Raw genomic sequence first — 24,861 nt, forward strand, 5'->3', positions numbered from 1 at the left:
GAATAATTAAGAACAGTAACAAAACAGAACTTCGCCTTGAGAAGATCAACTATCAATTACAAGACAACTACGATATTAGAGTGGCCACAGATATCGTTGATAGAATGAAAAATATACGACAAGGAAGACAAAGAGGAGCAGAGTCTAGGAATAACAAACTTCGTCGTCTCTTCGTGTGCCCCCTTCCACGTGCGGTCCAGAGAGGATCAGAGGAGCGACGAGTAATCTAAGAAAGGAGGGAACGAAAACACCGAGGGATGGACGAAAGAGGGAAAAGCGAGGTGAAATGACGGATTCAAAGGAGCAAGCAGAGCAGAAGGGAGAGGAGGTGAAGAGAGCGAGAACAAGATGGAGAAAGAGAAAGAGAGAGAGCGAGGTGAGGCAAGGCGAGCCGGTGATCGTAGTGGGATCGACAAAGCTACCTGGTTCCACGACGGCCACTTTCGACGGCAGTAACCACGAAGACGCCATGACGACACAATCACCCACATCGTCCACGACTCGGATCTCCTCTATTGGTCTAGTCGCAGCGATTTATCTTCTTCTGGCGACACGTGAGTTTATTCGGTTACAATCGACACGAAAATTTCCAAGCTACGGTATCCAACGCTTTGTCAAGCTCCTCCTATTCCACTCAAAGTGATTCTCATCGAGTGCCAACAGAATTCTATATTTTAACAGAGAATTGTTGCCCCTAAATACACCGGTAGCATAGTCGGAAACTCAACGAGCGCGGAGCCTTTCGCTTCGCCACTTTGCACGGTATTCCGAACACGCTTGCAGCATGATACCATTATTAGCAAAGTTCGCTGCTCGAATTGTTCGACAGGGGGCTTATTTACGAAGGGGGTGGTGGCTTACAGCGTAGTAACGAACGCCTAGTTCAAACCTACTGAAAATCGCGTCATCAAAATCCACAACGCGTCACGAAATCATTAGTGCTACCCTGTTTCTACGTCGACATGAACTGGGTAAAGGTGTAAAGGTGTTGGCGAGACCCATTCGACCGAAACATCACTCGCCAAGTGTCGCCGGTGATTGCGTGCGCGCGACAAGCGAACCTGCACCGTTCACGCGCGTCAATGGTATCGCGACAGAGTTTCGCTTCTCGCGATATTTAACAGCGAATCGAGTCTTGACAATACACGGTTACAGGTCACGCGACAAAACCGATGACATTTGGTTTCGGTTGAAGTCCAAATCAAATGTCCGACCGAATAATCGTAAACCAAATTCAAATCGAATCAGGACATATACACTGCCGCTCAAAAGTCTTGCGACAGTTATTATATTCGTTTCAAAATTGGACAGATGTAGATGATAGTAGACCGATACGATGGAGTATCGTTTAGATTGATATTTCGTGTAACGAAGAAACCTAATTAATGCTAATGTGAGCAGTTTTATTAAGAATTGGGAGACTCCTGAACAGGAATGTATCGTTCGAAAGGAAAGAAACAACGTCGATGCGTGAAAAGATTTGAAGTCGAAGAAACTATCGAACGATACCTGGCGTGGCAATGATCGAAGCTAATTAACGACGGCGTTACTCTGTTCAGAGCTTGTTTCGACGTTAGCGTCTCGATTTGCCGGTCTGTTTCGCGGCGTCTGCGTGACTTTCGCGTTCCACGCTTTTCCTCCGGCCGAAAGAGAGAAAGAGATTCGCGATTCGGAAAAAGAGGAAGAGAAACACTCGCACGGTATCGCGGTCGTTACGATTTCGCGAAGAAACTGCCGACCGTTTTCCGCTCGAGATCTCGCGACACTCGGCTTACGAAAGTGCTACGAACACGCGGAAAGACGCTAGTCTGTGGATATGGTAATTTAGTTCAGCCTGTTTCCATCTTATTTCTCTGCTTGTCAGGCGAGGCACGCTCGATTCGACAAACTCGATCGATTTGTCGGATCTATCAATGATTCTACAGTCTCTGGTCATTGTATTACTATTTGTAACTACAACGTGTCTTACACACACGTAGATAGCATATCGGATAAATTGATTAACGGATCATTGATCTCTTTATTTCGTTAGATAGATACGATTAATATTCGATTCTCAAGAAACTTCGGGATTACAAGAGTGTGAAGCAAACGAATATTTAATATAAAATTATTGTACAACGTGAATAATCACTTTAAACATAAAACAAATCTTACAAATGATCCTATTGAACATCGATGCTTATTAACATTTACAATGACTAATTGTCCGTTCAAATACTTTGATGATCTTTGCGAGGTATATATTTTCGATGAATATCTTGTAACTCCTATATACATTTTCAGATTGCGCCAATATAAATCACGGTGCCTCGTTACAGTGCTAATGAGATTCCCCAGTATTCTTTTTATTACACACGTAATACGTTCATAAAAAGTTCAAATACTTTTACGAGCCACTATACCTATACATCGACTTAGTAAATAATATAATCTTTTCTGTTATATAACTCGCTCATATCTGTCGATTGTACCAAAAGAGATGTCAAATATTGAAACTCTTAAAAGCTCCTAATTCGATGCCCAGGGACCTTATTTTCATTCATAGAGCGCAAACACCGAAACGATACCTAATGTACCTGTGTTTCACGGTTGCATACCTTCCAGATTTTCCGCAAATATCCTTTATACGTGTTTAATCGGCCACTGCCTGGACGTGGCGTTAATCCGCCACTGGAATAATCTTTCTCCTTTGGTTCGCGTTTCGGTCCAGTGGCCACGCGTGCGAGACGCCGCGGAATTGTACAACTCGCGAACCTTAATTGAGATACTATGTAAATAGGGAACACGCTGTTTACGAAGAACGCTTCGATAACCGACCTAACTTCCCGTAAAAGGAAAGCTGTTCAACGGATCCTCTCGAACACGTGTCAAATGAAATTTCTTTCCGTTATCGCGGCTACGTCTATGAATCCACCGGTATAGCGCGTTCGACGTTTACGAATCTCGATTGCAAGTTCCAGATGGCGGAATCACTCGAACAGTCAGACTTGTTCGTAGAGTCAGACGGAAACGGTTTCCAACTTTGATTCGAATCAGCGAACTGATCGTGACGACGTGACTCGCGACATTTCACATTGTACCAGTGTGGTTGATACTTGAAATTCGACGAAAGTAGAAGAAATCCACGGAGTTTACCGTGCTCGAGGAACACACGAAGGGAAATTGGCTGCATAATTTCATCTATAGAGAGCGAATGGAAGGCCGACGGAGTCGGATAAATGGGATTTATCGGAAACAGGCGTATCCCGATGTACCGGCTTAAAATAAGATTACATGGGAAGAAAATGGAAAATTCGATATTGCAATTGAAAGGCGCGACGCCGAGTGAAAGAAGGGAAATACCGCGTGAATCGCGAGTCGATCCGGATGAAATTTAGCTGGTAGGAGGATTTCGCTGCGTTTCCGAAACACCTTGTTTTCTCTCTATTGCCGCGAATCTACTGGCATCTACTGGTGTTGCGACATTAACTCGAGAGTCGTATTATGCAGAGGCAGGCAATTACGCTTGTCCGCCTGCTGCTTTCTCTTTCGTATGAAAATGTCAAAGGTCCGATATGTATCTGCCGTTCTGTTCCCTCTCTTTTTCCCTTTTTTCTCTCATCTTAAACCAACCTCGTTGACCCAAATTTCCAGTCCTCGCATCTATTAGACACACGCCATGTGTGTTTTCCGCTTCTAAAGTAATCTTTTTCTTTCAGCGTTCTTTTCTGTCCCATTGCATCTGGCCGCGTAGCCCGCTTTTTATCACTCCCCGTGGGCTCCAGCGAATTACGGACCACGTTCATAATAATTTAATCATGCTCCACCCTGTCGTTACCGCGACAATAATTACGCACTAATGGCTCGCGGCTGCAACGACGTAATGCATCCTCTCAAAGCTCGAAAGCGACACTGCTTTGACGCTTCGGCTTCTCATTAGCGATTGATACCAAAGTCTCTGCGACTACGCCCTATATTCATCGACTAGTTTCTACGTGATACCTTCGAATCCGATACGATCTGATCTTTTCTAAAACGATCTTACGATGGGAAAAACAAAGTTGCCAGGTAGAAGATGCCTGCGTGTAATCGACAAATTGCGATGGTAGAAATACACTCGCGATTCAGATCACGAAATATGCGCATAAAAATACATGAAATATTTATATACTCTGGTAGAAAGGTGGACTGCCAAGGACACGCTACATTTTCGAGAATGTTGTTTTTATTGCAAGATAAAGTTCGCTCAAGCCTGATCTTGCTGAAAGCTTTGTGATCGATGTCTGACCATAAAGTACCGTTCGCCAGAGAATTCAGTTTCAAAATCGTGAGACGAAAAATGAGCGAGAGATCGCCTCATTTTGACGCTATGATTTTAGGATAATTTTTTTCGCAATTAGCATCTCCATGTACAATATTAGATCCTTTTATATTAAATTTCGTTCCTCTAAAGTTTCAACATTGACGAGCTAATATTATACATTAAACTTTGCCCTGCGATTAATCATTAGTTATGCATTAAAGAGGAAGAAATTTACAACATGTCACGTATCAACCAACAGGTTCGAGGGATTTATAATAAAAATATTAAAACGTCGTACATTACCATCGTGAATAATAAACAACGTGAGTTCGAAACGCAAATTTATCGAGAGTGGACATAAACGAATTTCAAGTGAACGCAGTTCTGAAGTTTCTATCTGATAGTAGGCAAATTTTCTATTGTCTACTCGAGAAAATATAAAAAATTCTCGCAGCTACTCTCAAATGGATACGCAATTTGATAGCACTCTGGAGAGTAAAGCGAACGTGCAAAACTTTGAAATGGTATGACGTACCGTTAGGAATTTTTCGGTGTAACAGTTTAAAATCCCAACTGGCGGAACGAACGCATCGAATTAATTCTAAGTTTCAGAAGAAATGCGCATCGATTGATCCATTGGAGTGCGTGAATGCAAATAATAAGGGCAAAGCGCACTGCTCTTGATCGACCGGCAGCTTGATTAGAGGAGCGGCAATAGCCGCGTTCTCCAGAGAGAATCAGCAGGGTCTGCGTGCAACTCTCGTTACGCGAGTTTATGTCAGATCGAGCAGCTCGATCAATGACAAGACTTCGCTTCAAGATTACACGTTACGCAGCTTAATGGTCGGCTACATTCGTCCATCGATGGAAAGCGAATTTTCATCGTCCGCTACTTCATGTGACATTCACGTACTAACAAAATCATCGTCGTTACGTTCCATCCATTGGCTACGTACTGATTCATTGGATAGCTGTTTAGTGGCGATAGGAAATTCTTTAGAGACCAGTGACCGATGCCCTAACTGGATGCGTAAATCATTGCGATCGATGAGCGTAAACAAACGCTTTCATTGAAGCAACAATGAGGAACTTTCTACTGGTGCTCCATGTTCCTCGAACATGTTGCTGGATGTTGTACAGCATCTCACTGCATGTTCTCTCGTGTTTCTATCAGTAGCAAAGGGTGATGCTTGTTGCCTGTTCTCGTTGGGAGCGGTAATGATGAAAGGAGAAAATAAAACACGTAACAGCACGTGGCAGCAGAAACAAATGTTTCTTCTGTATATAGTTGTCGCTGGGAGCAAATGTCGCTTTAAAATCGATTTAGAATGTACAGCAACAGCAGAGGAAAAGCAAGAAGTTCCTCGTTATTGCTTCGTTAAAGAGCAGCTTAATTATTGCTAAGAAGAAGTGTCGCTTTGAAATCGACACGAAATTCAAATATTCGTCTGATCGAGTTGTTTCACTGAGGCTGCAAAGTGTTTCCGCGAGTTGATATTTGTTGAATATTATTTAGAGTACTATCCGAGTACTACTTGAGTGCTATTAGAGCATTGGAGGTTGAGTACTGTTGCTTCTGCAACAGCAGGCAACAAGAAGTTCCTTCCTGTTGCTTCGGTGAATGCTTAGCGTTAACAACGCATTTTTGTTCAATTATTAAATACCATCAGGTGGTGGAACAAAATGGTACGATCGTTTCTCCATGCCATACGTTACATCACCGATTACCAGCGACAGTTAACGGCACAACGGAACGTCGTACACGGATCATTCGCCGAGACGTATCTAATTTTCCTGGGATCGCGTCGATTTTTTCCAATGTTTTCGACTCGTCGTGGAACGTCGGAACGGTGGTACGCACGGTTTAGAACGCGACCGTGAACGATCCAGGATTTATACCCAGGCATGCGTCAATCTCATCGGATGGACGATATCCTGTTCGACCGAGAGAGCGGTAACGGTACGCGCTCGATCAAAGGGTTAGATGCGAGATCGATCGTCGACCGGTTCCATGATTCGTTAGCATCTAACGAACGGTCCACGCCACTGGGATTGGCCTTGACGTTCGATACGCCGCGATAGCATATTTATGCGAATGTTAACCCTGATTTTCTCTCGGACCATTCTCCTGGAGAACTGCCGGACCAAGTTTTCGCGCGCTAGTTTACCAGTCTTGCTCCTCTATTCGCAGTTAATCGAGATAGGCAAACGAATTAGAAGCGATAGAATTCGAAATAGAGTTGCAAGGTTCCTGTCCATCAACGTCTTCCATTTATTTATTCCGTTTATTTAAACAGAAAAAGGGACAAACCCTTTGGTACAGAAAAGATATAACGTAGAATACGATACAAAAAAAAGAAAATGCAGTATGCAGTCTCGTTTTTAAACGGTCAAACTCCGCCAATTTGTTCTGTAAACAAGAACAATTCAACAAAAAATTCTAGGAACCAGAAAAGAACGTTATAGAAACGTAGGTTTGTGAACGTTTTATAGAAAAGTCAAAACAAAAATATGAAAGTTAGAGTCAATAGACGAATATTATCGTGAAGAATGGACCGATCGCGGATTTTACAGTTAGACTTTTATTTATGGGAAACGATAGAAGCGATAGTGTATCGCGAAAGGATTGATTCAGGACAAGAATCGATACACAGGATTCATGATGGATTCAGTGATGTGAAAATAAACATCAAATTCACAGAGTGACGAACTCAACCTTCCAAAAATATTGAGAATTCGAATCGAGCATGGCATTTTCAGATGGAAACTTAAAGACCTAACCCGAATTGATTACTTTTCATATTTCTTGTGTAACTTTTTCATAAAACGTTTGCAAACCTATGTTCATATAATATTTGTTTCCTATTTCAGCTCATAGACCACTCACGAAGTTTGATCGTTTAAAACTTAAGACATACATAGGAGTTTAAACGTAAGCTCAGAACAAATGACTAAAGTACACAACTCTACCTTAAAGATGCTAGAGAATAACCAGATTTTCGGACAGGATCAAGGTGAACAGCCATTCGATTTACACAGTTGAAATATCGGCAAATAGTGTGTTGATGTTCCGTATGTAACGAGCAATGATCTTGAAACAATGCAACAACGAATGATGAAGAATGATTGGATGATTGCAGAACTGATTAGATGCTGACAGAAGTGATGTGAGAATAATTGAATGATTACAAGTCCTCGTAGATATAAGACCTTTTACCAAGAACACGTTCGCCGTGAAAATGATCGATCTTTCGGCGTTGAGGTATTTTAGAGAATCTCCTGAACCAGCAAATTGTCGGGAGCAAGTTAGAACCACGAGATCCGAACAGATGACTAACATTCCGTGATCTCGTGCGACACGATGTTGCTCCACATGCCGCGCTGCTGCCAAGGCTCAACAAGCATCCGAGGAACTCGCTTTTGCATACCCTCGCGATTCGTAACGATCTACCCTGCTAAACCCACAATATATACAGTAGAATCGATCTTCGAGCGAAGCATCGACTACCGTTAAACGTCCATCGATCCCAAGAATCAGTGATCCAGGAATAAACGGAATTTCTTAGCTCGAACTAAACAGTTCGAACTGCGATTATTTATGCATGCGGCTGGTACTGAATTCTTTTTCGATAAACAGGTTGCGTCGTCATTAGTCTGCTGATTTTTACACAAATTCACATTTTTGAGAATATGATTAAAGAAATATACACTTGGTAGAGAACTGTTTCGACCACTCGGATATCACTTTGTGATATTTTATTCTGTACGAGCATTATTTAACGAGCAAAATTCCACTGGATCAATTGTGTCAGTTTCTAATTATTCTTCGTTTCTGCTAATAATTCTTGAACCGTAGTGGATATTTGTTAACTTTCCTATGTATCAACTTCTCCGTTATATTTCTAAGTTTATTGTTTCTTACAAGTGCATAAAAATCGGTAGTCTATTCGTTATTCGTGAGATAAATCCATGCTATTCCCCGTGAGCCACTGTCTTGAATTTTTTAAATGTCTGCGCTCCGTTTTAAATATTCGCGTCGCTATTAAGCGGCTACCTGCGCTGGCCGCTTCAGTGGGCTGTCGTGGCCATTAATCCGCGCTAATTAATTAAATTCGATTTTGTTTACAGAGATATGCAGCGCAGCTTATTACGGAAAGCTTATTGGCAAGCTGTCGGAACTTCATCACGGCGTCAGCGGTGAAGTTTACGCGGTGGACGGGCGAACTCTGTTCATCAAGGACTTCACGTACGACGGCGAAGCACCAAGTTCGTAACCGAGGAGGGGCTATGGCTCGCGCGAAACTTTCTCATTTCAGTGCAACCGTCGATCATGCCGGCTCGTCGGGGTTTTCACGGGAAAAAGAGTGAGCGTACGCGTCGGAGGAAACGACTCCTGACATTTCACGATTCCTACGTAAAGCCACATACTGTTATCGAGAAAGAGAAACATCTCCGTTTCTGACCGTCGACGGTGGATACGTTTCGAGCAGGACGCTGGTTTTACATCGACGATTCGACAGCCGAGAAGAACAGTCGATGTTCCGCGGATCCCTTTTATGTTCTATTCCATCGTTCTTCGTTTTCTTTCCACGCGACGAAACGTGATCGCTCTATCAATTCATTCGTTCTTTTTACGAACGTTTCTGTTACTTTCAATCACTCTACGACTTTGTCTCTGTTCGTGTTCCATTGAATTCCCATCGAATCTCCATCGATTCGACAGCTACCATCGCTATTAGGACTCTCGATTGTTTTTTACATGTACTTTAATCGCAAAATTATGAACGAATTACTTCGATTTCTGAAAATCTCACAAGATTGCAGGATCTAGGATGGAAAAGAAAAGGAAAAAGATATTGCGCTAATATTTAGAATTCTTTTCCAACAAGCACAACATGAATACAGGGAATAATAAAATATATCATTGTTACGTCTTTTAATTAATTTACATTTATAGCTATTGCTTCTACAAACAGGTAGTATCGCGCCATGGCATCTTTTCTTATACGATCATATCTATCAAAGAGACAATGCACGCTTGGTCGAGTTAAACAATTCAAAGTAGATAAGGACCTTGCTCGACGGACAAATGTATCGCTCAGAAGCTATGCTGATCAACTTTCTAAATTGAAATGCACGAAGAATGACGAATTATTTCATATCTGCCATAATTGTCCTATAAATGTAACGAATAAGTGAACCAATACGTGTAGTCGATAGCGTGAGTTACAATGGAAATTGATAGAAAGATTTATAATGATTCGATGAATTTTCTGAATCGCGTGTGGCAAATTGCATCGGTAAACGCGAAACGACGTAAGACAAGCCTTAAAGTTAAGTTAATCGCCGCTGTAAAAGGTACTTCTACTTCTCCCTTTCGACTCGTACGCTACTCTCACTTTTCTACATGCTACGGCTCAATAAAATCGAAAGCGTTCGCTGGCGAAGGTCACTCCGCTATGCGACGTGTATTCGCCAGTAAGTAAAGTTGCCAACGATCCAGAAAATGAAGGAAATAACATGGTCGTTATCGGAATTGCAATTCGTGACCGTTTCGTTGCAGCAAATTCACTGCTGCCGGATGATCGGCCAAGTGCCTGAAATTAAGTAATTAGCAATAACTCGTTGCAATCAGCGAAAGCTGCAATTATAATTATCTTCTTTTCAGCCGCTTACTTTTACGTCGGTACATCGAAGAGTCCTAATGGAAACGGAATCAGGCTCCGAGACGAGCGTGGATCGTGAGTGCTCTTTATAATTTTTAATTGTACCAATTCTGTCAAATTGCAGCTGGCGAATCCTCTTTCTAACGAATATAGCCAGTTTCTTCTTGTTTTAGATCCCTTGATTTATATTTTTAATTTGCTTTCGGACGACGCACGATATTTTAAAAACTTGTTCTTATATCTATGTAGCTTATATTTTACAATCTAATATTCTATCCCGGAATATTTTAATCTTACTGCAATCCTTGGATTTTAATATCTCAATCTCACTTTCATTTTAACAAAGAAAAGAACTGTTCTTGAACTTAAGAAATCTTTTAATCTAGATAGAAAATCTAAATCAAAAGCAGTCTAAAGTTCCAAGTTATCCGAGTTGACGTTCGAATATTTAACGAAATATTATCGTAAAAGAGAAGATTATAACTTGTAACTTTTAACTAGCTAGATACTAGCTGATTATCATACTACGTTATAATGAAACATAATCCTGGAAAAATATAATTGTAGCAGGATCAACATACACATAAGATGCATCTTTAATATTTAGGTTTGTTTGTTCGTTTTCCAATTGTTTGCTCTTAATTATTGTCTATAGTCGATTTGTTTACGTTCCATCTCGCTATTCTTTATCCAGAAAATTTTATCACAATCTATGCGCAATGCATTCGACGCGGTTGCCTTGGTGGAGCAATCGAATAAAGATTATGAAGGTTGATCTCTGTAAAACCGTAATCCATTCGTTTGCCATAGATCGAACACGCTGAAGCGGTATCGTAGGAAGGACATCACGCTCACATTACCCGATGGCAAGACGCTGAGCAACGTAAAGTGGTTCGCCGTGTGGTGCGACGAATTCTCCGTGAGTAAGAAACGTATCATGCTCGTGACCTTCGGTGTCGCTTCGATTCCACTTGCACAGCACAAGAAACCGGTATCGTTTCTTTGCCGTGCAACTTTCACGCTCGTAGTTTGTTGGCACGCGTGCCTCTATAGGATAGAAAGCAATTGCCTACGGTTGGCTCCGAGCCATACGAACAACATCGAACTTCTCAGCAAATTACACTCGATTCCATTCCACGAGAATGTTTTCGAATGCAAACGAGCAATTGGAAATCTGATTACGACCTTAAGAATCACGCATTAAAAGCTATACATTATCGTCTATAAATCACGAGACACGAGGAATATTATTTGATCCGTTATAAATCAATGTTGTATTAACGCAACATTTCATTTGCAATTCTTCTCAATTAATCTACATTATCGAATTTGGTATTTTAATGTTGTGGTTATAAAAACTAGTACCAAGGATATGCTTAATGTCTCTTTCAATTTATATATATATATATATTGCATCTATTTGCTACAATTTAATAAAGTTTGGAGAAATTGAAATGTTTATAGCAATTTTTCCTAAATTATGCAATCTTTTCTTTATGATCCTGATTTATGGAGTGGGCTATCTGTCGGTTTAATATATTTTTATCATCCTGATAAAACAATAAAGTACTTTATTTAAGTCTTTAATAGTGGTTTAATAATCAATAGTTAGCTTTAACAGTCGATTCTTTTTATAGTGCCGCGTTTATGCAATTTTCGCCAATTATTTCACAGCCTGATCCTCGATGTTTTAACCATTAACGAAATTGCATAGATCTTTCAATATGGTTCGATATTATCAAATTATATTTCGCAAGCAGTTCCTTCGATAATAGCTTTCGACAATTAATTCTAGGAAGTGTACTGTTTCATGTAGACGAGAACGTAATTCCTGACTCGTAACGAAGATCGACTTACTAACTTGACTAAATTATCGCGCAGACTTTATCGAACAAGTCGGCGAGACGTCATCGAAGTTTCGATTTACTTTTTCCCAGCGGAATTTCAAGTCGAACGAGAAGTTTAACCAAAAGCGCTCGTTCCATGTGGCCGGTTATCCCCGACAGTCCGCACAGATCGTCGATTTACGTCCTTGATATTGCCAGCGCAACGAAAATTTATTCCGAGCCGCAGCGTCCGACACGCGGCAGCAGATACCGTGTATGTAACCCCAGAATGATAAAGCTTGATCACGACGGAACGGCAGCGAAATGGTCGAATTTCCATTACGCGGACGGGCTTGGAAAACGATAAAATGGAATCTGTTTGCGGCATTATTTCTGAAGCTTATGAATTCTACATTCCCCACAAACCACCTATTGCATGGAGTAGTCATTGCAGTTGTAGTATATATTAAACGTGTTATAATCCTTTCGAGACTAACACTTTGGCGTAATAAATATATATGTATGTCCTTGACCAACATGTAGAAATATTGCCTGAATATTTGGAAAAATTGTTAGATCATAAAAATGTTTCCAATGCAATTGAAACTTATTGAAAACGCAATGCCATCATACAATGGTGTACAAAAGTGTCTAGTCAGATAGAATTCTTCGTTCCATTAAACTATCTACCATCGGTTAAATTATTTCTCTATTCGATTGAACGTGACAGCTGATTAAAATTTCTTTAAAACGTATAATTGGCAGGTTAACTTTGGTGATGTCAGAATACCACGAGGATTCGATTACCCAAAACCTCAAAAATTGGCAGCTCTGAACGGAGTACACGGAGTAAGCTCCGAACCAATCGTCGTCGTCGATGCACAAACCCTCTTGATACCAAGCTTCAGCTATGATGGCGAGGCGCCTGGTAAGTTTCACGCTATTCGATTGACTAAGGTTACGCTGTAACCAAAGCCTAAGAAGAAACACGATACGGGAAACCCATACTTAAGGTTCTAGGTTTCTATAACTTTTCAACTCGCGAAATAAATCACGTAACTAAAATTATATTTGAATATAAATGATTCGCATATCTGATCTAAAGTAACCATGATGATATTAATATTACCATGAAACATATGTCTAGTCATCATATCTTATACATTCTACCATATATATTCTTCGTTCAAGTGACGATACACGCAAAAAAGACACTGTCATCGTTATTTTTCTTACATTCGTTTGCTTTGACCGTTTTGCTCGTCGAGTTTTATCTTCCAACTGTTCGGAACGCTTGTAAACACAAGAGAATTATAATTCACTGCAGTATACGTATTTTCGAAAAATTTCTATCGACGGACCCTTTAATGTGGTGAAAAGTAATTGCCAAATGAACGTCGGTTTTCTTAAATTACCAACAAAGATAATCATAATATACGATCTTGCACAGGTTTCTTCAACTTATGTTCATGATAATCAACTTGCCATACGATGAAATCTTTTCGCAGATGCGAAATTTTGGGTGGGAGCTGGACCATCGCCGTCGCCGCAAGGTATTCGCGTACCAGACGAGAACGGAAAGGAGCAGCCACTACGTCGATACGATCGCAAAGCCATCGTGCTGACGTTGCCCGGGGATCTAACGATCCACCAGATCGGCCACTTCGGCGTCTGGTGTGAGGCGTTTACCGTGGACTTCGGCCATGTACAAATTCCGCAAGGTCTTAACGTGCCACCGTCCCTAAAGATGCTCGGAGTTTCGCCGCAGGTAAGCTGGAAAGGCTTCTTGTAGTCAGCGGGGCTCGCTGCAAGAAGAGACGCCGGCTTGGATCTTTTAAACGCGACGCCCCTTTGCTAATCCGACCAATCTTGCGACCAACTTTTCGGGATCGAGTTACGAGCTAATTAAAACGTACGTACGGGAACTTTAAAGGCGGCAAAGTCGACTTTTTCATTGGCTCGTAACTCGGCCTTCATTGCGCGAACTGTCATTCCGGAGGGTAATTCTTGAACGAGGCTTCATTGTACAAGCTGCAAATGCCAATCACGTTCGAACTGGCAGGAGGAAAGGGATTCGAGCTGACGTTTACCGGTCCTCGATCGATCTACATCGTCTTTAGCCGATTCGATGCTTTTACGTCACGTCCTGTAAGTTTCTCTCGGTTGAACCAAACTTCCAGGTACTTTCATATTCCGTAGACATTTCGCAACCAGATTACGTCCAAATGTTTCGTAATCGAAAACATTTTGCTGTCATCTCGCGCCCGTCTTTCCTCAAGGGCGACCCGATTGTGTTTGTAATTGAATTTTCAACGGACTATAGTTTAAGAAAAATTGATCGGCAGTCGAAAGTAAAAATTGCCCACGTCTTTCTCCCTGTGTATATTTTCTTTCGCTCAGCAATGGATGTAGTCCGTCGTGGAAACAACAAATGTTCCGCGCTTCCGTATAGCCGGTCGCGTAAACGCAGTCGAACGTACAGAAACAAATGTGCCTTTCACGGTAGCAATCAATACAGACTCGGTATTGTTCCATGGTGAATTTGTCTCTGTCAATATTTGACTGGATATCTGGCTGTCAGCGGACGTTGCCCGGACGACAATGCGTTCACCGATTTACGGATTTTCCGACCAAACATCCGAGTCCTGCGTCAACGACTTACGCTTCGTCCTCTGCTTCCACGCTGTTTTATTCCGGAAGAAGCAGAGAAGGAACCGTGGTCTTCGCCAACGTAGAGAATTTCTAGCGTTCAGTTGGTGTTTCAATGATTTCGGTTTTCAGTGGCGTAGAATTTTTATCGTACGAAAGACGCGTTAAACGTTTCAGCACCGCTTCTTCTTATCCAAAACGAAACGATATGAAAAGAATCATTGAGACGCCGATAGACCCAGAAAGAAAATATGTTCTCTCGCAAGACCTATGCATAACATCCTGTCTCTGTCCTTGTGTTGCAGAACGTGCATCGCGGAGGGCAGGGACAGACGCTCGGTCTGACAAATCTGTACGAGCTGTCTACTTCGGCGTCGTCGTCGTCACCGGCTTCTCCGTCTCTTTCTCCTTCCCTCGCGAGCGCGTTGCTTACTCAGCAGCAATACCAACAACCGACAACCTACCGGCCGATCCTCCGCCGAGAAGATCAGGTCCAAGTGGTCCAGGCGATCGACTATCGAATACCAAAGAGCTTGCAGACCCAAGAACCACTCGCGCAGCAGCTTCACCGGCATCAATCCGCCTCTTATCCGACACCGGTCGGAAGATCGACCGCGATTGTTCAGTATGGCGACGACGTCACGAATCTAGACGATGCCACGTATCAGGAACAGTATAGATCCGGTCAGCCTTCTGTCGAAACGGTCGCAACTCAGCCTGTAATACGATCGAGATCGCATAGCCAACCAACTAGCGAGCCCCAGCCAAATTCTTACGCGAGATTTTTACGGTTCCAAGGTGACAGAAGGGTAGACTCTTTCGTTCGTTATTGATGGATATTTAAAGATATTATAAAACTGCGTTCTCCTTGAAGATACAATGAGAAACTTGTTATTGATGATCCACGTTTCTTGAAGAAGTTGCTGTAGTTTATTGTCTCTCGATGACTCTTCACATTTTCGTTGCCATTAACGAATGCTTCTGCTGTTTGTGTCTTATCTGTGTCCGTACGCTAAAGCCGCGTTTACATCAGACGACTACTGAAATGACCAGGTCGTTTCCACTCGATCGATATTGCATTTACATCGACTCAATCGTTCGATCAAAAGTTGCTTCATGTAAACGAGGTTTAAGGATGGAAAAAAATAAGAGAAACGCTCGTGAATAACTTGTAGCAAGAAACAAATATCGCTTCACAATCGAGACAAAATGCAGATATTCCCCTGATTATGTTGCTTCAATATAGACAAAATGTTGATACGTGTTAAGTACTGTTTGGAACAAACAACAACAGGGGGCAACGATTATTGTTGTTTCAACGAGGACGCAGTTTAACTCGTTTGGCGACGTCCGCTGCTCTCGGACAGCTCGAAGATTCCTTGTGCGGGGATGTTTGTTTCCCATCGAAGGGAGATCAGTTTCTTCGCAATAGAAATCCTCGAATTGTCTTCGATTCCTTAGTCGATTAGTCGTTCAACTCGAAGAAGCTCCGATCAACAGCATTCGATCCAAGATACACTTGGTCCAGCTTGCATCGTAAACTCGTACCTTCCTAAGAGCTAAGACAAGAGGATAGCGAATGATTTACCGCGGTAACGGTAAACCAATCGTAAATCAGACTGCCTAACAGAACTCGGTCAAACTCGCGTTTCGACAAATTAGCGAAAGTTCTGTAAGCTGGCCACCAAGCGTTTACCGACGATCATTCGTTTCGTTTCACCGTGGAAACCTCAGGTGGCACAGCTGGGATAATATTAGCCGGAGGCTCATTCGTAAAGTTTCACAGTCGCGTACAACCACTTTGGCGAAGTTTCACACGAGAGAGCAGGAGAAGAGGGGCACGGGACGATGACTCTAGCTTCTTTATTTATTTAACAACACGCGCCGGCAATGTATTAGACGAGGAATCTCTGAACATCGGTTTACACTTTGTACAACCGCTTGTAGTAACGTATACACGCGCTTGTAAATCGTACACATTTGCAGACACTTGCACAGACAGAAACATCTTACATACGAGCGAAACGCTTAAACAGAGTGAATCGTATCGAAGCGCAATTAGACATATTTTTATTAGCGTATTTTTGCTCATAATACCTTATAATACCTTAACAGTTCGGCACATTCAACGAAATCCGCCCAAAGTACCTATTTGTTTTTGATTTCATCAGCTGCTTGGACGTGTCATTTTAAGATAAAAAAATAAAAGTCAGGTGGAAATCTATGATCAGAGATCATAAAGAAAATATCTGATAAGTACATCTCTCGTTGATTTTTAAAATTTTAACGTCACTATATAACTAAGAAGAAGTATTTAACAAAAAAGGTTTGTTAGATCCAGAGATGTACTTTCTGAAAAATAGCTGATAGTCTGACACGTGTTCTTATCTCGTAATCAAATATGACAAAAGCGTGCAAACTTTTTCATGTCACATACCTGTACACAAAAACGTAAGTTCGTAACACTTACGGTCTGAATGGCTAGCATCCATCAGACTTATCCATAATTGAACCATTTTCTAAAATTTGTTAAATATCCGTGTCAAGGCACTTGATCGATGCTCATCTTGTACAACGCGGTTAAATTAATCAACGGCTTGATTGTCACGGGCTAAACTGTTAAGGGGATAATTTAGTATTATTTTTACATAAAGACTACGTTCCAAAAGAAAAATATAAGATTTTTCAAAGTTACACATCGTTTCATAAGACGAACAAAGAGAAAACTTTTCTAAATTTCTCGCTCGTTGATGAAAAATAAATTTACCTTGTGTGGGAGTAACGTAATGAAGCATCTACGTAGGCGCAGACCATGTCCCACGGACATATACCTATGAGACACGGCTTTAATCTCTCGAATCCGCTTTAGAATTCTATTCTAAGAGACGTACGATCTCGCTCCCGTAGAAGTGGATGCGTCGCGTTCTCCTCGAACAATACGAGTCGCCATAATTCACGCTTTGCTGTCTCCCTTCCGAGTCCGTATGAAACATGTGTCGATATTAGTGACACTTGGATATCGGTTTGTCTCTCGGCTCATCTGCGTGCGCTACACGAACACATCGCGTAGAAGCGTGGAAACCATCGGAAGAAGATTCACTATATTCGAAACTTGGAATAAACCTTCAAGGCTACGAATTCTTATCGACAGCCTTAACCCTTTCGTGCGTTGTGTGTAACACCGTAAGAACGATGAAAGAATAAGAAACAGAGATGGGTCGCTAGAAACCTGAAAATCCCTCGAAATTCGAAACCATGTGCCATTTTCCGTGATTCGAAACTCTCAAAACCCAGGTAAACGATAATTCGCCTAAATAACTTGTGAAAGCATTATTTGAATTCGATTGAGTTTGTGTTTAAATACATGGACTCATATCGGGAAAAGATAATTTGCATTTCTCGGGAAGACTTTTTAAGACTTTTATTTCCTGCAAGTAAGATAGGCAAGATAGATATTTCTTAGGAAAAAATGAAAAAAGATAAATATTCCGGGTTACAAGAGTTTCGCGTTTCGAGAGTTTCGAGACCTCGCAGAGTTTCGGATCCGAATCACGCGGATCTAGAAATCAGGTTTCGGCCCATCTCTAATAAAAAATATTAGCGATAAGATATAAGTTTGCGAATGAATGGCATGTTTGGATTGTACAATAAGTTTGTTCGTCGTGGTTAAAGACCATCGATTTAGAGTATAAGTATTAAGAAGAAGAGATATTATTTTTGTAAAAGCCGAGCGTGTAAGGACAGAGAACGATGGTTATTCGACTGTGATACAAGGGTTAATTATTTTTATCTTCGCGGTCCGAGAGGAGGCGCGCGTTATTCCAAGAGACGGAGGACATATCGCTCGGAAATAAAGCTGAGGAAATCCCCTTCCTACCTAGGCCAGTTCTTCTTTATAAGTACAGAAGCTTATATCGCGCATATGCCTATTTACCAGATATAGATTATATTTACACGCACCGAATGATATTACTTTTCTATCAACCTTTTTTTGTACGTTTTTACTTGAGATTAATGCGAATAAACGTATTACTTTCTTGACAATCGAATCAGTTCCTTGCCTTACTCCTCAAGAGTTGTCTTTAACTTGAACTTTTAATTTCTCTCTTCGCCTGACATCGATAAATTTCTTCTTTCGCTTTCGCATTTATCACTGGACGACGTCGTCTGTCGAGTTCTAACGTCTTGCCGAGAGAAAAAGTGGCTTCGAGCTTCAAGGGTTTGCGACAACGAGATTCACGATCGACCGGTTACGGCGAATCGCGAGAGATGCAAGGGAATCGATGTTGTAAAACGATGGTAAACGGTTTGTCGTTTGATTTCAGTCGAAACTGAACTGCGAAGTGCTGGAGGACAGGCTGGCTTTTGAGGTGCGATGGGCCGTGGCCGGAGACAGCATAGTCGCCCAACTCGTTGGAAAACTTGGTGAGTATATATTCCCGAGCTGTCCTCGCGTGGGTCTCACAAAAGAACAAAACTTCTATCGCATTTATTGAAAGCAGCGTGAATTTACATACCAGCCGAAGATCCGGCCCAACTTTTAATTAACAATACTTCACACACCTATCTCGTCTCACTCGGCCATAGCTCGTCACTGGTTCCGTTCAACAGATAATATACTATTTCAATTTTGCGACGCGTTCGTCTCGTTGATAAAACACAGTACATATGTATTCATATGTCAGCGGATATATGTATGTACATATGTCGAACGAACGAGGTCGTTAAAATATAATTTTCCTCTTTGTCTGTGACACCGACTGTGCGCCCTATTTGCGCCCTTCATCAAATCTAACCGCTCTTGCGGAAAAAGAGACCACGAAAAATTGCGTTTCACACTCTAATTAACGCCTGGTCGCGGTTTAAACGGGCCGTTTGGTAAATTAGGAACCACCCTACCGAACTAGATCTCCTAATTTTTACGAGAAATAGATTTTACGAGATTACGAACGATGAAATTTTCCTGTTCGGTTCCACGGTCTTGGGCGTCCTCATTATCGCAACTTCAATTATATGAATTATTTGTCTGGCAACAAATTCAGAGAAACGGAATTCTACTGTACGTATACGTTCTGCGCATTTCTGAACATTTCTCCCGATAAACGCATAAAAATTAACAGTCCAATTCCAATAGATATGCTCGTTATAGGAATTCCTAATAACAGAAATTATCGTAGTTTAGATAATAGCTGCTCGGCATTCACTTGCTCGTACGAGCAAATAAACGTACTTGATTCTATTGCAATTGTAAAAGTGTATCTTATCCTCAGACGATGGACAATACATGGCGTTCGGATTATCAGCGAATCCGGAAAGAAGCTTAATGGTCGGCGGAGATGTCGTGGTCGCCTGGGTCGATAAGCAAACCCTTCAAGGCTACGCTGTTGATTACTTTTTGGATGCAAAATCTCAATGTTCCGGAGGACGAGGCAGCTGTCCAGACACACGCATACAGGTTAACTACTTTTAACTTTACGCCCATCTAGTCATCTATCCCGTTGCCATCGTGCAGTTAGAACGGTCGAATGTCGTGTGGTTTACATTGAATTTACCCGGCCGAATCGGCGCTTTGCAGGAGAACACGAATTCTATTCGATTGTTGAACGCGGCACTGGTGGACGGATATAGCATTGTCACGTATCAGAGACCACTGAAGACGAACGATGAACTGGACCATCAAATCCTGACAAACGGATCGCAGGCGATCATCTGGGCCATCGGCCCACTAAACGAGAGGCAAGAGGTCAGCTTTCACTCCGACTATCTGAAAACCGATCGTTTCATCGATTTCGGTAGACCACCGGTTTGGAATTGTCCCGTTCCAGATCACGAGCATTCTCAGGTATTCGCGGACAGCGACGATCCCAGGGACAGTGACAATCAGGTATTTTTTCATTTATGGCAAGCCAAGATTATTTGAGTCAGCCAAACTTCGACATATCGGCCCTGTTACGTTCTCTGAATCATTTTAAATCCACTTGTGTTTTTTTTCTATCGTTCACCAGTTTCTTAAGCGTGAGGAAAAATGTAAGAGAAACGTTACTGATATGCATAATTTGTGATCTTAAGTATATAGTAAAGCGTTTCTTGACACGTTAAATATATTTGATTATTATGAAAAAATAAAATATTGCAACATAAAAAAGGCGAAAATAATATAACAGAGTTGAAATTCAACGTTGAACTTCGCATGAAATAATTAACGAGACTCTAATAACTCAAACTTGTCTGATTGAAGATGAGATATCGTAAGATTACTAATATTCGAATGGCTGATGAATGTGATTTTGCGAAATAGCAACTAGTTGTAACTACGAGAAGACCTCAACGTGTAGCAACCCCTGCACCGGCGGCTAAAGACGATGCTTGGGAAATTCCAGCCATTCAATGTTACGAACCCGAAGACGGAGTATTGTATGCCCAGATGGGACCTACTGGAGGAAAACACGGCTATCCTGCTATTACTGGTATGAAACAGAATTTATTATTATCGAAAAACGAAAACATTAGTGAAGTTTTATCAAGGCAAAAAGATAAAGATTATTTTGTAATAAGCAAATCCGATGAAATCGATATAACGTAACTGTACTATCTGTACTCTGTGCACTTTGCATCCTCAAATTTCCCATAAATACATAAGCCCAATATAACAAATTCAAAAGGAAATACTCCATCTTAGTATTATAAATAATACTTTAATTCCTTCAAATTTTATAAGAATTTTATAGCGTGACGAAGAAAGTATTAAACAAATCCTTGAAACTTTTCTTCATAACGTTAAGAAAACAGGATTCAATAATGTAAATCGACTGAAGAAAACATTGCGGAGTTAGTAGAAATCGCAAATTGACAGACTTGTATATGTTACTCATTTGTCTCAGGTCACGTTGGTTGGGGAATTTCATGGTATATAAATGGCCTGTTAATTCCGGAGATCAACGTGGTTCGTGGAAAAAAATACACTTTCGTAGTGGAAGGTGGGGAAAATGCCGATACTCCGGCTCGTTATCATCCCTTTTACATTACCGATGACCCCGTTGGTGGATACCAACACAAGACACCCGAGGAGAAAGCCGTAAGCTAACTTTCTATTTTCTCTTTCATGAAATTGATAACTCGGTTGACGAATTGAATATGAAAGTGCTGTTTCTTGGCAAACAGAAAGTGAAAATATTTGCCGGCGCTCAACGTCAACGTGGAGTATATCGACCAACGGGTGTCGGACGTCTATGCAACTGGGTGCCAGATCAGAATCAACCCCTAGCGGACGAATTCTCGTCGTTCGGCGCTTATCAGCGTACGCTGACTTTGGAATGCGATCATGGTGAACCAGGTTTTGTAGAATGGGTGCCGGATGAGAACACGCCTGATACTGTATACTATCAGGTAAGTGAACGCAAACTGTCGCATAGACAGACGAATTCACCTCTTGCACAATAATACTGTAATGGTATCAGTAAATCGACAAGTGATAAATACAGCAGGTTATAGATTTCTCCTTTATAGTTTTACAATTTTACAACGAATAGGACAATTTCTTCTTTCGTTTGTTTTATTATCATGCTCGGTATGATTATGCAGAACAATCTATTAGTACCAATAATTTGTAACTATTAATTCGTAAAATTTCATTGATGATATTAATTCAATTGCGCAAGAGAGCCCAAGTAAGTTTATTCGAAGGACAAATTAGATCATGCACTCACTCGATTATCAACAAATATTCAGTGTTTCACACATCGCTATCTGGGATGGAAGATAAACGTTCATGACAGTTGTGACGCCGGAGAAGCCGCTGGTAGCGAGAACCACGAGGTTTACGTGGACCCGAAGAATCAGCGACCGAGCGGTGATCTCGAGAACAGCCCCAGCATCCGCGTGTTGAGCAAGGTAACACCAACGGCGGAGTTCCTCCGGCAGCCTCAACATTCTCATCACCCTCATAGCGAACACGGGCTTCGTTATTCTTATCATCCAGCGACTAACCCTGACAAGCTAAGCACATCATACACGCAGTTACTAACGACCGCTAACAACAACAATTACGTGCGCTTGAAATCATCGCCGTCGTACGAGGAGCCATACACCTTGAGACCTTCGTACAACACACCGGGCTACGATGCTGTGCCGCATCGTCACGAGGTACGCGTGAAGGAAACGCATCACGTGCACCTCGACGGGGATCTCATGCAGCAGCATCACAATCATCATTATAATCATCACCACCAGCTCGCACCGATCTATCGCGAACAATCGATGGGAGTCACCAGACTGACCTCCTCCTACCCTGGCCGACAGCAAATCATGGAGATCCAACCGGAACTCCTTCGGCAACCCTCTAACCAGCAATTGTCTAACCTCGTTGCAGATAATCCACGACCACTGAGCCATGGGGTGAAATACACATATCCGGCTACCGCAAGCCCACAGATCCCATATTCCAGGCCGGTGTCTCACCATTACGCGTCCAATTACCACCATCTTTATCACCCGCCCCTCCCCGATCATTATCATCATCACCAACCGGACCAGAGGACTCAACTGATGTTCGTCAAGAGACCAATGTTGACACGTCGACCGATGTTGCAGACAATGCCCCAGCCCACCCTTCCTCTACCCTCGAGATCGGTCTTCATGGAACGAAAGAAAGCCGTTTACAGACCCTCCTCGTCCACTTACGGAAAACGAACAGCGGAAAGACACTCTCAAGGAAACGATAATACACAGATCGCGAAGCTCAAGAAAATCGATTCGAAGCAACATCGAACGAAACTAGAGACCAAAGTATCCAGCTTGGACATACCCAATATATTCGTCACTCCGATAAAGCCGGCGAGAAACACGGGGTTCAATCCAGACTCGATAGTAATCGAAAGTGGCTTCAAACCGATCATAAGAAATACCGAGAAAGCTACAGACGTGGCTCAAAAGAGAGTCTCCGAAAAAGTGGAGCAAGAAGACGTCCGTCTTCGGGAAACTTTGAACCATAAAGCAGTCGATAACTTCGAGCCAGTTTTCATACCTTCGCCACCAGTTCCGACAGTTGCAACTGTTAAAAAATCGAAGAAAAAGTCTACGAACGCGAAACCGCGTCCTAGTGACGCGAATGACATGGAAATGGCTGCTGACAGAATGAACGCTTATTATCTGCCGCCTCTTCCCGGACAGTTTCCGAACAATCCGCCACCTTCGCCCTCGCCTTCGTCCGAAGTGCTAATTACGTTTGATGGTAAAATGTTAAAGGATTCCAGTTTGGTCAGATCCATTTCTGGAATCGGGGAACACTCTAAAAGTAAGCTATCCTCGGACGTTCTGAGCAGAACGCCACAATTTGGAAGATTTAAAGGGGAATTGCCACCGCCAATTCCCGGAGAAGTTCGATCGGATCAATCTCAACTCGAAAAGCGTCGTCTTCCAGCAGATTTGCCCGAGACGAGAACAACGAAGAACACGAAACTAACACTCGTCGGAAGATCAAAAAGATCTCCGCACGAAGGACATGTACACGTTACAGATTTTCAAACGAATAACTCTGAAACGAATCACCGTGAACATCACGATCATAGTCATGGAAATTCGATGTCCAAATTTGTCAACGCCGGTCAAATGATCATTGCTAATTTAGGATACATATTTTTGGGCGTGATAGCTTATCACGTTATTTGATAAAGATACTTTCCGAATGAATAATACTTCTGCAGGTACTCAATCGTTTGAAATACATTGGAAATAGAATAGAAGGCGCTAATTATGTTTGTAAATTACTTGAAATGGTTAGTTGACTGAATCATGGCTGACACATCATTACTTTTGTCGCATTCTTATGATTCAGGAAGACTAATATACTGAATGCGCATAATGTACATGACTTCGCTGATATTGACGATGTAATCGACATGATAACACGGGAGAGGAATATAACTAACCACGAGATAATGATTTTTTATTTATTCAGCTATTTATTAACGAATTATTGTCCCTTATCATACGAGATAGAACGTCTAACCATTATTACAATACCAAACCATCTGTACCAGTTATCGAATAAATTAGCTATTAGTTAATACTGTTCGCCAGATCTCCAATTTCATAGCAAGAACTTAATACCTTGATTATTTGAAGGGACAGAAGTTAACACTTTCAACTGTTAAGGTGCAAGAAGGAATAATAAATAGATTTTATTATTCTGCGTGCTATGACAGCGGTTTGTTGTATCTTAAGGTATATTATATATTTGTACATAAGTTAAATTAATTGTTAATAAAGAGATTGTGTAATGGATTAAATTTTCCTTCCTCTGTCTCGATTTTAATCATCGAATTCCTTTCGATTCAAGGACAATGAGGAATTAACATAAAAGACCTTCGCTAACTAGCAAACACATTCTCAACGAAATACCAGTATCGTTCATAGGGATTTTTCGTTAACGATGGGA

The 24,861-nt window shown here is 41.6% G+C and overlaps 1 protein-coding gene across 4 annotated transcripts; it reads left to right on the forward strand.

Annotated features, from left to right (window-relative positions):
• Skeletor (DM13 and DOMON_DOH domain-containing protein skeletor) lies at nt 1–24,712 on the forward strand. 4 transcript variants are annotated; one of them, XM_072010332.1, is made up of 14 exons: nt 1–554; nt 8,414–8,551; nt 9,954–10,026; nt 10,762–10,870; nt 12,543–12,705; nt 13,286–13,545; nt 18,752–18,851; nt 19,697–19,881; nt 20,002–20,310; nt 20,725–20,893; nt 21,308–21,501; nt 21,588–21,812; nt 22,155–22,574; nt 22,620–24,712. In XM_072010332.1, exons 1-14 carry the CDS (start codon nt 287–289, stop codon nt 24,090–24,092), a joined length of 4,086 nt encoding a protein of 1,361 aa, XP_071866433.1. In that variant the 5' UTR covers nt 1–286; the 3' UTR covers nt 24,093–24,712. The 4 variants fall into 4 exon arrangements, with proteins under 4 accessions (XP_071866433.1, XP_071866430.1, XP_071866432.1 ...); XM_072010329.1 differs by having other exon boundaries at nt 14–554; nt 22,155–22,316; nt 23,016–24,712; XM_072010330.1 differs by having other exon boundaries at nt 30–554; nt 22,155–22,316; nt 22,795–22,962.
• The last annotated feature ends 149 nt before the right edge of the window (nt 24,713–24,861 follow it).

Source organism: Bombus fervidus, chromosome 9 (genome assembly GCF_041682495.2).
Source record: "Bombus fervidus isolate BK054 chromosome 9, iyBomFerv1, whole genome shotgun sequence".
Taxonomy (NCBI): Eukaryota; Metazoa; Arthropoda; class Insecta; order Hymenoptera; family Apidae; genus Bombus; species Bombus fervidus.

What these genes read in the sequence shown, in the direction of transcription:
- Skeletor (XM_072010332.1), top strand. Translation starts at nt 287, where the DNA reads ATGACGGATTCAAAGGAGCAAGCAGAGCAGAAGGGAGAGGAGGTGAAG. An exon ending in CCAACTCGTTGGAAAACTTG is followed by an intron (nt 18,852 to 19,696) that starts GTGAGTATATAT and finishes TCTTATCCTCAG; the next exon opens with ACGATGGACAATACATGGCG. An exon ending in CGCATCGTCACGAGGTACGC is followed by an intron (nt 22,575 to 22,619) that starts GTGAAGGAAACG and finishes GATCTCATGCAG; the next exon opens with CAGCATCACAATCATCATTA.